This window comes from Chinchilla lanigera, unplaced genomic scaffold, assembly GCF_000276665.1.
Source record: "Chinchilla lanigera isolate Chin_1 unplaced genomic scaffold, ChiLan1.0 scaffold00162, whole genome shotgun sequence".
Classification (NCBI taxonomy): Eukaryota; Metazoa; Chordata; class Mammalia; order Rodentia; family Chinchillidae; genus Chinchilla; species Chinchilla lanigera.
The window spans coordinates 1,351,213-1,361,073 of NW_004955563.1; the positions used below are offsets into that span (position 1 = coordinate 1,351,213).

The window sequence follows — 9,861 nt, forward strand, 5'->3', positions numbered from 1 at the left end:
CCCCGCAGGGACCCCGGCGCCCGCACCTGCACGAACACTTGGCTGTCCGCGGGCACCTCGAGCGGCCCCCCGCGGCGCGGGAAGGCTTCCGCCGCGTCCGACAGCTCCAGACGGAACAGGGGTCTGCGCAGCCAGGGCCCGGGCGCCCCGGGGAACGGGGCCACTGGCGGGGTGGCAGAGGGCGGCTCAGGGGAGAGGGCGCGCTCCCGGAGGACGTCGGGGGAAAGCGCCCGACTTCCTCGCCCCCGCCGCCTCCTTGGTAAACGGGACGCAGCTCCGGCGGCCCTTTCACTCCCACTGGGTAGCTACTAGGCTGCGCCCCCTGGCGACCCCCAGAGGTCGCGGCCAGCCCAGGGCCGAGGCGCACAGCTGTTCGCCCTGGGGTGGGCCCTGCCTTCGCCAACCTGTACTTCTCCATCCGCGGAGCTGGCGGGAGTCCCGGGGAGACGGGGTTGAGCGGTGCGGCGCGGCCGTGAGGCTGCGTGGACCCGGAGCTCTCGACTTTGCTCTTGCCGAGCTCGGTGACTGACTGTAGTAGGCTCGGAGGCCCCCTTGCTACAGGGGTGTGGGCGCTGGCATCAAGAGGGCACAGCCCCAGAGGCTTATCTGGGCACAGCCGGAGCCCATCGACCCGTGTTTGGGGTTTTGTGTTTATCGGGGACCATACTCCCAGACTGGGGCGGCAGCATCAGAAAGGGGCGGGAGCCCTCCAGGACCGGACCACACGTGCGCATGCGTACACACTCGCCCCTACGCAGACATCAGCCTTCAAGAGGGACTGAGCTGGGGTCCTCGTCAAACGCGAGCTACACACCCAGGTCCGAAAAGCACGTGTACAGACGGTCCTACCCACACAGCCTTCGTCCCATGGCAGTTGCCGGGGACTCTGGGGTAAGAACGGGGCGACCTCACCCGATCCCCATCAGCCCAGGTAGGGCAGATAGGGTCCCGCAGACAAGATGTCAGGGTGGGTGCGCGGCGCTCCCAGTCTACATACCAAGGGGCCCATCAGGCACGGGCCAGGTCCCAGGCAGCGAGAGCAGCAGGAGCACGGCGCCCAGCATGCTGCGCGGGCCGAGGTCGCAGCGCTGTGGGCCAGCAGACACCTGCGTGCGCTGCACCCGGGCTCTGCAGGTGGGCAGGGAGCCCTGGCCTTGGCTAGGCAGCCACCCCAGGAAGCGGCGAGCGGGGGTGGAGGGCCGAGGGGCCGACACCAGAGCCCTCACCCAAGGCCTCCAGGGATTAGCCGTGTGCTCCTGCAGCACTTGAGACTCCCGTGGAGGTGTCCCTCGGGAGGGCTGCTTGTCACTACAAACGCCCTTCACAGCGCCCAGCCCCGCCTCAGTTCCCCCTCCAGGCAGCGGAGGCAACCCGCCCCCCATCTTTCCCCACTTCTCCCTGCCAGGCTGAGGAGACACCACAGACTCGGAAGAAAAGGGAGGGGTTTTATTCTCAAGCGTCTAAGGAGTTACAAACGAGGGCATCTTGTCTTAAAAAGGGACAGGGCAATACTGACGGCCTGAGAGGGCATCCATGGGCCAGCGGGCTGGGCCAGGCCACCTCAGGCCGCTGCTGGGCCTGTCCGCCCTCCGCCTGGTCCAGAGGGATGGCTGGTGACAGGGCAGGTCTCGGGAAGCGGGGAGGCAGGAGGGGCTCCCACTTAACACTGAGGGGCAGGGGTCGGGCAGGTACACACTCACACCACAGGAAATAAAGTTAAATAAAAAGGAGACCAGGCAGCCCAGCCTCAGGCCGGCGCTGGCCCTGGGACCAGCAGAGCGACCTTCCAGCGACCCCCTAAGGCCTTTCGCAGGGGCCAGGCCTCACCCCCTCACAAAGGAGGTGAGAGCAGAAGGCGGCCTCCCCAGGGCAAAGAGAAGACCACCTCGATTACATTTTAAACATGCGGCATTGTGAATAGAGTAACAGTCAGTAAGATAGGTAAGAGGCCGTAGTGTCGTCTAAGCCTATGTTGCTTCAGCTACATCCAGCGAGGTTCCTCACCTTTGGCGTTGGTTGGTTTTTGTGGTTTTGTATTTTTTCCATTTTTTTGTTATTTTGTTTTCTGTCCCCTTGATGTGCATGCATCACCAACAAAAAGGAAACACACCCCTCCCTGCACTGGCCGCTGCAGCTGGCACGGACACCTCCCCTGGGCCTGGGGTGGACCCTGGGTCCTTCCCGGTACCGGGCTCTGGTGGGCTGGGGCTGCAGCCGGCTCCAGGTGAGCTGAAGGGCACTCAGGCCACGGCGGGGGAAGCGACCTCATCCCACCCCGACCTGCCGCTCTCACACATCCTCAGACCTCCACACCTGCTCCCTTGGCCCTCAACCCTCTCCCTCAGCCCCTCCCCCGCCCCTCCTGTCTCCCGTCCCTGCAGCCGCCTCTCTGCGCTTCCTTTGCCCTCCTTCCCCAGAGGCCCCCGCACAAGGCCCCGCTCTCCCCCACCTGAGCGCCTCAGCTCACCTGCGCAGTGCTGCGCCAGTCTCCGGCCCCAGGGGAGGCGCCCTGAGCCTGTTCTCCGGCCTTGGCCATCCGGGGCCTCACCAAGGCCTGCCTGACACGGAGCAGCCCCCGTCCCCGTCCCCCAGCACCCAAGGGTAGCTGGTGAGAGCCCCACCAAAAGCAGCTAAACGTGACTTTGGTAAAAGTTTCTGAAGGTTCCAACACACCCCACGAGGACAAGTGCTCCTCTCCCCTTCGCCCAGACACCCCACCGAGGATACTGTAATAAACTCCAAAAAGGACCCCCTGAGATCAAAGAGAGAAAGACAGAAACCAGCGCGGCTCCAGCTGCAATCCAGAGACCCACACGCGTCCTGGCAAGGACTGGGGGAAACTGAGGCAGAGCCTGGGCTCTGACAAGGAGCTAAGGTGGCCGAGCCCAGGTCCAGGCCCGGAGAGAGACGGGAAAGCCAGTCGACGAAGGGGAGGTAGAGAGGGAAGGGACAGCAAGCGCGTGGGGGGCGTGGGGTGCGGGACTTGGGGGCTCTCTCCTGGCCAAGGGCCGCCCCCGCCCAGAGGTTACGACTGAATAAATAGCGAGTCTGCCGGCGGCCTGCTGTCTGCCGTTCACAGTGTCTGTCCGGGTAACGCGCGGCCCGCTGACCCGGAGCGGGAAGGGCTGAGGCCCGGCAGGCCCGTGTGTCCACAGCTGGTGGGCAGAGCATCGGGGGGCGGTGGGTACCCCCCAACTTCTGTCCTCAGCCCTCGGCGGCCGTCCGGGTCCCAGCTCTCCCCTGGTGGGCAGCTGGGTGGCCGGGTCAGGAGGGGGCCGGGCCCACACCCCTGGCCGGTGGGGCTACCTGAAGAACGGCAGGTGGGGCTGGCTCTGAACTCCGCTAGTCCTCGGCGACTCCGTCTTCGCCATGATGTCCTTGAACCAGGACGCCACATCCACCTCGAGCGTCTCATAGCGCTTGATGAAGCTGTGTTCCTGTGGGCCCGAGGGGGGCTTAAGATGAAGGGTCTTCCCTCCTGGCCCGACCTCATGCCCAGGGGACTTCCCGGGCGGCACCGAGGGGCCCCAATACTCACAAGTAGCTTATTATACTTTGGTCTCTTCCTGTGATCTTTAGTAAGGCTGGAGAAAGAGGGAGAGGGGAGAGGTGAGCGGGCATCTTCTAGTCTGTGGCCGCAGCTGCCGGCGTCCTCAGGCCCCGTGCTGACAGGGCTCCTGCCAAGCCGTGGGACCCCACAGCCTCCTGGCCTGGGGTGGTGAGGTGCAGACCTGGCTCAGGGAGCTGAACTGGGACATGAAGTTTCCACTGGAGCGCAGGGCGGGCTCCCCAGGGAGGCTCAGGCATGGACTCCTGCAGCTCCACCCTGCTCACCCCAGCAGGGTACATGGGGCCGCTGGCACCAGGCAGACTCCCTGCAGCTCTGAGGACACCAGCTTCGCCCGACTGCAGCCCCCCGTCCTGGGCTCCTGGGCCTCTCTGAGCAGAGGGGCGCACAGGGTGGGTGCTCACCAGTCTTTGACGAAGGACTGGAAGTCCCCTGAGAAGCCCATGTGACCAGGCAGGAGCGGGGGCTCTTCCAGGAGGACTTTGGTGAGGACCTCGAAGTCCGTCTTGCAGTTCTTGTAGGGAAACTGTCCTGTAGCCAACTCCACCTGCGAGGGAGATGCGAGGGCTAGGCGTGCACCTGGCCCCTTCCCTGCACACCCCTACACCCCTCAAGGGCTCACTCATAGCCTGGGGAGACAGGCAGGGCCCCAACTCACCAGCGAGATGCCGAGGCTCCACACATCGGCCCGGATGTCGTAGTCGGGCTTGGTGGGGTCTGGGGGGTCGATGCGCTCAGGCTGCCAGGGGGAGAAGCAGAAGCGTGAGGGGGGGGTGAGCCTCCAGCCGCCACCCCTCCTGCCAGGTACGCATGGCCCCACTCACTGCCATGTAGGCTGCACAGCCGGCGCTCCTCGTCTTGGCCTTCGAGTCCACCAGGCGGCCGCTGATGCCGAAGTCGCACAGCTTGATCTGGCCCCGCTCGTCCAGCAGGATGTTGGAGGGCTTCACGTCGCGGTGGATGACCCCGTGCTTCTCCTTCAGGTAGTATAGCGCCTTCACAATCTGCGGTGTGGACACGGATGGCACCATGACAGGGGCCCAGGGCCCGAGGCCGCCCACCCGGCTGCACAGGCCCTGGCTCGGGTGCTCACCGCTACTGTCATCTTGCCCAGGATGCGCTCAGGGATGGGGCCCTGCATCCGCTTCTTAAGCTTCTCTGCGCACGTGCCCATGAGCTCCATGGCAATGAAGACATCCGTCTGCGGAGGGAGGGGTGGCACCGTGACTGGGAACCCCGTGGGGACAGAGGACTTGGGGGCCTGTGGGGAAGGCGGCTCACGTTGGTGATGAAGGTGCCGAAGCACTGCACGATGTAGGGACAGTCGTGGCTCTTGAGCACCACGTCCAGGTCCATGAGGATGCGCTTGTTCTCCTCCTTGTTCCCTGAGCGCCGCATTTGCTGCAGGAGAGTCAACAGGAAGGAAGCTCAGGGCCACAGCCGGGGAGCAGGGTGGGAGCGCTGCCTGGAGCACGGGGCCTTGGGTCACCTTGACTGCGATGATGTGGCCCGTCTTCCGGAAACGCATCTTCCACACCTGGCCGCAGGTGCCACTGCCCATCTCGCCCAGATTCTCCAGGTCATTGATCTCCGCCTGGTAGCGCTGAGGGGACAGCACGAGCTGGAGGGTCCCTGGGGCCTCTGCTGCCCACACCCTCAGTCCATCCCAGCCATGTCCTACCCTCACCCCACCAGGGTGCTGAGCACAGTGGTACCTGGCCCCCGATGGTCAGATAGCCTGTCTGTTTCATGATCTCCTGCAGCTTCTGGTCAATCTCAATGCTGGGGACAGAGAGGAGCCAGTGGAGGGGACGTGATCCATCAGGGTCTGGACCCATATGGGGTCCTACAGACCTCCCCACCCTGCTCCCCAGCCCAGCACGCAGTGCTCCCCAACCTGTCCCTGCCGTTCAGCCCCCAGCTCACCTCTCCATGCTGCGGGGCGTGAACAAAGTGGACGGGAGCCCCAGCATGTGGCGCGGCCGGGCAGGGGGTGTGGGGTGCTGTGGGGAGCTCTCTGAGGACGGCGAGCGGCTGCCTCCATCATTGGCCAGTGGGAGCTGTAGGGCTGAGGGGTTGAGAACCAGGGGCGGGAGCGGGTGAGCACTGGCTAGACTCAGCTCTGGGACTAGCATTTTGGGGAGGATGGGACCTTCACCACCCCACACCCGTATTCATCAGCCAGGCTGGCAAAGCCCCCGCCCTGCTGGCTAGGGCCTCCCCACCCCATGCCACCCTCAGGGTGCCTCCTCCTGTCCTGCTGACCTGAAAGGAGATGGAGTGGGCTGGTAGGGGAGGGATGATCCCCAGAGGCTAAAAGTTTGTTCCCCAAGTTCACGCTGGCAGAGAAACAAAGGGGAGACCTGCTGGGGGCCCTGGGCCAGGTGGCCTCCCTGGCTGTCCCTTTCCAAGAAGCAGGCCCACAACCACAGTGTCCACGCTGGGCCATGCCAGGACAGATGGACGCCTGCCAGGAGCAGCCTGGGCCCTGGCCCTGCTGCAAGCACTGAACTTGGTGGCCAAACGTGAGTGAGGAGGACCACCCTGGGGAGACGGCGGATGTGGCACCCTGGCTTCCGGCTGCCTTGCCCATGTTCTGAGCCAGGCTCAGGGAGGGTTGCCCTCTGGCCAGCTGGGCTCTCTGTGCACCTCTGAGTTAGGCCTGCAGAGCTGGGGCCCAGGGGTGGGGGCAGCAGCCCAGGTGGGCTTGTGAGGAGATCCAGGAAACAGCTCTGCCAGGGACTGGCAGGACTGGGCAGGGAGCGGGTGCTGGGCCAGGCAGGGGGGTCGGTACTCTCCACGGCCTGCATGCAGATAGCTCGGACATGCTACAGGCGGGCGGGCAGGCAGGCGGACAGGCAGCGGGCGCCTCAAGACAGTCGGGCAGCATTAAGGGTGGAGGGCAGGAGACAGACAAACAGAGCCAAGGTCTGGGGCCCAGCTGCCCAGAGCAGTGCTGCAGAGACAGGCCGGAGAGGGGCCCGGGACAGCAGAGCAGGTTCCTTAAGGAGCTAGGGGGATCCCTGGACCGGGGGCAAGGTGGGGAGGGAGCAAGGGCGGGGCTGGTGTGGCTCCTGGAGGGGCCCACGCTCCATGCAGCTCTCGCACCCCATGGGTGAGAAGCACCCTCCAAGGATCCTTGTCCCAGGGGCCCAGAGCCTGCCACTCCCCATCGCCCTCCGCGGACACCTTTCCCTTCTCTCCACACCCTTGCCTCACCTCTCTCTTCCCACAGATCTACAGCTCCCGGGGACCTGGCCTGGGCAGCAGCGCACAGAGACAAACATACCTTTCCTGGGCTGCTTCTCTGGGACCCAGGAAGGTAGGCAGAGACCGTGTCCTACAGTTGAATGGGGAGCAGGTCCTGCCACCCTCCCCGAACCTCTGCTCTGCCCATGGCCCAGTCAGCGCAGGTCCCTTGCTAGCTCCCGAGGGGCCCTGCGCTCCCCACTCCAGCTTGCGAGCCTGCACCTGGTCTCTCTAGCAACTGCCCAGGTCTTGTCCGGGCAGGTACCTAAGGGCCCTTCGTCACCCGACGCCCCCCAGCCTGTTCACACCTCGAGGTGCTTATGGGTCTGGCCCCTTCCCTGAACTGTCCTTCTGGGCTGCTCCAGAGCCTGCAAAAAAGGCTGCTGGCCACAGATACCAGAGCACGGTGGGGACCTGAGGGGCCTGGAGCAGGGACGGGAGGGGGATACACAAAGGCCCTGAAAACAGAGCTCACAGAGGTGGTGACAGGCACACACCAGCTCGGAGGGGCAGAGAGAAAGCAGGAGGGTGAGAGAGCAGGAGAAGGGAAAAATGCATGAACGAATGAATGAGAGAATGAGAGCCAGAGAGCATGGGGCATGTGCCACCCACAGGAGCCCTGGAGGTGTGGCTGCCAGGCCAGCACTCGTGCACACTCACATGCGTGTGCGCACACACACACACACGTGCAGGAGGACAGAGCCAGCCCCTCTTGCCATCACAGACACACACATGCGCACGCACACATCCACACACACACTCAGGACTGGATACACACGAACACCCCACCTAGCCACACACACAACTACCCACACGGCCAGACCGTTCCCAACTGCCAGGACAGGTGCCCCCACCCCAGGATCCCACATGGCCTGGCATGTCTGTTCCCAAACACGCTGCCACCAGCGCAGGGGCCTTCACGGGGCCGACCTCTGCCCTCACAGCCCCGTACTGTGCTCACATGCTGTCTCCCCTGGGGTGCTTTTCCCAAGAGACCCATGCAGGGCCCCTCTAACAACAAGAATGCGGTCCCTATCCAGGGCCGCGGCTCAGTCTCTTCTGTCACTGCTCTGCTCCCAGCGCAGAGAACAGGCAGACAGTACTTGGGCGCGACCCTCATCCAACTGCTGAGACAGACTGAGTAGGCACACCGCGCCTCACTGGCCCCACTTTCTCTGTTACACATACACAAACACACATGCAGACGCACACCCACACACACGCTTGCAGGGGGAGACTCCACTCCTTAAGGGCACCAAGTCTCCTCCAGGGAATCCAAACTGAAGCCCAGAGGAAGTGGGGAGTTCAGGGAATGCAGAGGACTGGGACTGAGTCCACGCTGCTCTCACAGAAAGACAGACTGAGGAGACAGAACACACACAAGGCATGGGCTAGGGAGGGCATTCTGCGCAGGGCAGCGGTTAGGTCAGTGGTGCAGATGTCCAAGCAGCGATGATAAAAAGGCTGGTACCTGCTCGCTGGGACGGGGCAGGAGCAGGGCTTAGAGTGATCACAATAACTGGATGGGAAAGGAAGAAAAAAAACAACACCACGATAAATCACAACAGAAACGGCCGGTTTGTCCAAAAGAAAAGAAATCAAATCATAACGAGGAGGGGAGTAGGCATGAGACACCAAACTGCAGAGATGGGTAGAAACTGACAGAGATGGGAGGGCAGGGAAGACGGGATGGAGCTGACAGAAGCCTGCAGGGGGCTCCTGGGCCTGCCCACCTCCGCCCACCAGGCCTCCACCTGCACTTAGAGGACCCTGGACCCAATCCAGTCTCAAGCTGGGAAGGGCAGCCCTTCGGAGCCCGGCAGGGACCTTCCATGTCTTGGTGGGGCTTCCAGTCCCAGGCAGCACCTGACAACAGCAGCTTCATCTCCAGGATTTCTCTGGGCCCACGTGAGACTCCCCCAAACTGACCCAGATCAGAACAGAGAAGGATGGGAGTGAAAAGGGATGGGGAGGTCAGGCCGCGAAGGTCAGGCTGGGTGACCAGCGAGTCCACAGAATACCCAGACACGAGGGAGGTGCCTTTGCCCTCCTCTCGGGATGATCCCACAGGATCACACCATAGAAGATTCAAGAGTGGCTTCTGGGCCAAGAGAGATACACAAAAGGTCATGGGGAAGGGGGCCGGTCACGGGGTCTGTGGGGAGAAGAATCCAATTCACTCCAGCTCACTCCAGCTCTGAGGACTTGGGCACAGGGCCTGTGGGGGCACAAGGAGGCAGCTCCATGCAGTCATGGTGGTCCCTGGCCAGATGTGTGTGGAGGAAGGGGGACAGACGTCAGCGGGGAGGCTCCAAGATGGGCGGATCAGCGAAGAGGGTAGGGGTGCGGCGTGGCCAGATGATACACTGGCTTCGCGTGTCCTCAGGCTAAGTGTCAGTGGGGAAAGGGAACCGTCGCTAGGCTGGGAGGTGGGCGTGTACTGCCAGAGAGCTACACACCCCTCAAGACGGCAGTACTGAAGCTGCTCACAAGGGTACGAGGCGGTCTCGACTACGAGAGAGGGGAGGTCTATAAAGCCACACAAGATCACCCCACGCTGGGGAGCAGGGCCGGCAGATACGCCGGTAGCACTCCAATGGGACAATCCTCGGGTCACACAGAGTATGCGCGAGTGAAGTCACACACGGTTTTGCGACCTCGGGCGTCCCCAGTCCAGGCGGGCGCTTGCCCCATATGCGGGAGGGGGCGTCTGACAGTCACCCAGACGCAGGGAGCGGAGTCAGAGGTCAAAAGGGATGTGGCTCTGTGTGCGGGCGGGAGCCGGATGCGCTCCCGGGCACGGTGGCGTGAGGTGGCGAGTCCCGCTCAGCGCAGGTGACAGCAGCTCTGGGAGTCGCAGCGACGGGGCGGGTCAGCCGGTGGCGGGGCGTCCCCCGCGGAGGGATAACCAGGCTCTCGGGCCCGGAGCCCTCAGCACCCCCACGCCCGAGGGAGGGCCTGCCAGGAGCCCGCCGGCCCCACGCCCCCCGCGTCACCGTGACCCTCTCGGCGAGAGCCCACAGCCGGGGGGGACGGGGAGGCGG

General features: G+C 64.0%; 2 protein-coding genes across 5 annotated transcripts in view; both read right to left on the bottom strand.

The window, feature by feature from the left end:
• Positions 1 to 2,536, bottom strand: part of Tgfbr3l (transforming growth factor, beta receptor III-like) — a 5,051-nt gene extending 2,515 nt beyond the window's left edge. Inside the window, exons 1-3 of the mRNA XM_013509129.1 lie at positions 2,468 to 2,536; positions 405 to 555; positions 1 to 163 (exon numbers count right to left, since the gene is read on the bottom strand). Of these exons, the coding sequence (XP_013364583.1) occupies positions 1 to 163; positions 405 to 555; positions 2,468 to 2,536 (383 nt within the window). The remainder of the gene's footprint in view (positions 164 to 404; positions 556 to 2,467) is intronic.
• The window catches only part of Map2k7 (mitogen-activated protein kinase kinase 7), an 8,961-nt gene continuing 525 nt past the window's right edge, over positions 1,426 to 9,861 (bottom strand). The window contains exons 1-12 of one of the 4 annotated variants that reach the window (XM_013509176.1): positions 8,289 to 8,320; positions 5,834 to 5,907; positions 5,495 to 5,636; positions 5,284 to 5,350; positions 5,058 to 5,171; positions 4,850 to 4,969; positions 4,662 to 4,769; positions 4,393 to 4,572; positions 4,227 to 4,307; positions 3,973 to 4,115; positions 3,539 to 3,584; positions 1,426 to 3,437 (exon numbers count right to left, since the gene is read on the bottom strand). In XM_013509176.1, coding sequence (XP_013364630.1) covers positions 3,303 to 3,437; positions 3,539 to 3,584; positions 3,973 to 4,115; positions 4,227 to 4,307; positions 4,393 to 4,572; positions 4,662 to 4,769; positions 4,850 to 4,969; positions 5,058 to 5,171; positions 5,284 to 5,350; positions 5,495 to 5,541 — 1,041 coding nt within the window. In that variant the 5' untranslated portion in view covers positions 5,542 to 5,636; positions 5,834 to 5,907; positions 8,289 to 8,320 and the 3' untranslated portion in view covers positions 1,426 to 3,302. Of the gene's footprint in view, positions 3,438 to 3,538; positions 3,585 to 3,972; positions 4,116 to 4,226; positions 4,308 to 4,392; positions 4,573 to 4,661; positions 4,770 to 4,849; positions 4,970 to 5,057; positions 5,172 to 5,283; positions 5,351 to 5,494; positions 5,637 to 5,833; positions 5,908 to 8,288; positions 8,337 to 9,276 lie in introns of those variants that run through there. The other 3 variants (XM_005413144.2, XM_013509175.1, XM_005413145.2) reach the window with 3 other exon arrangements.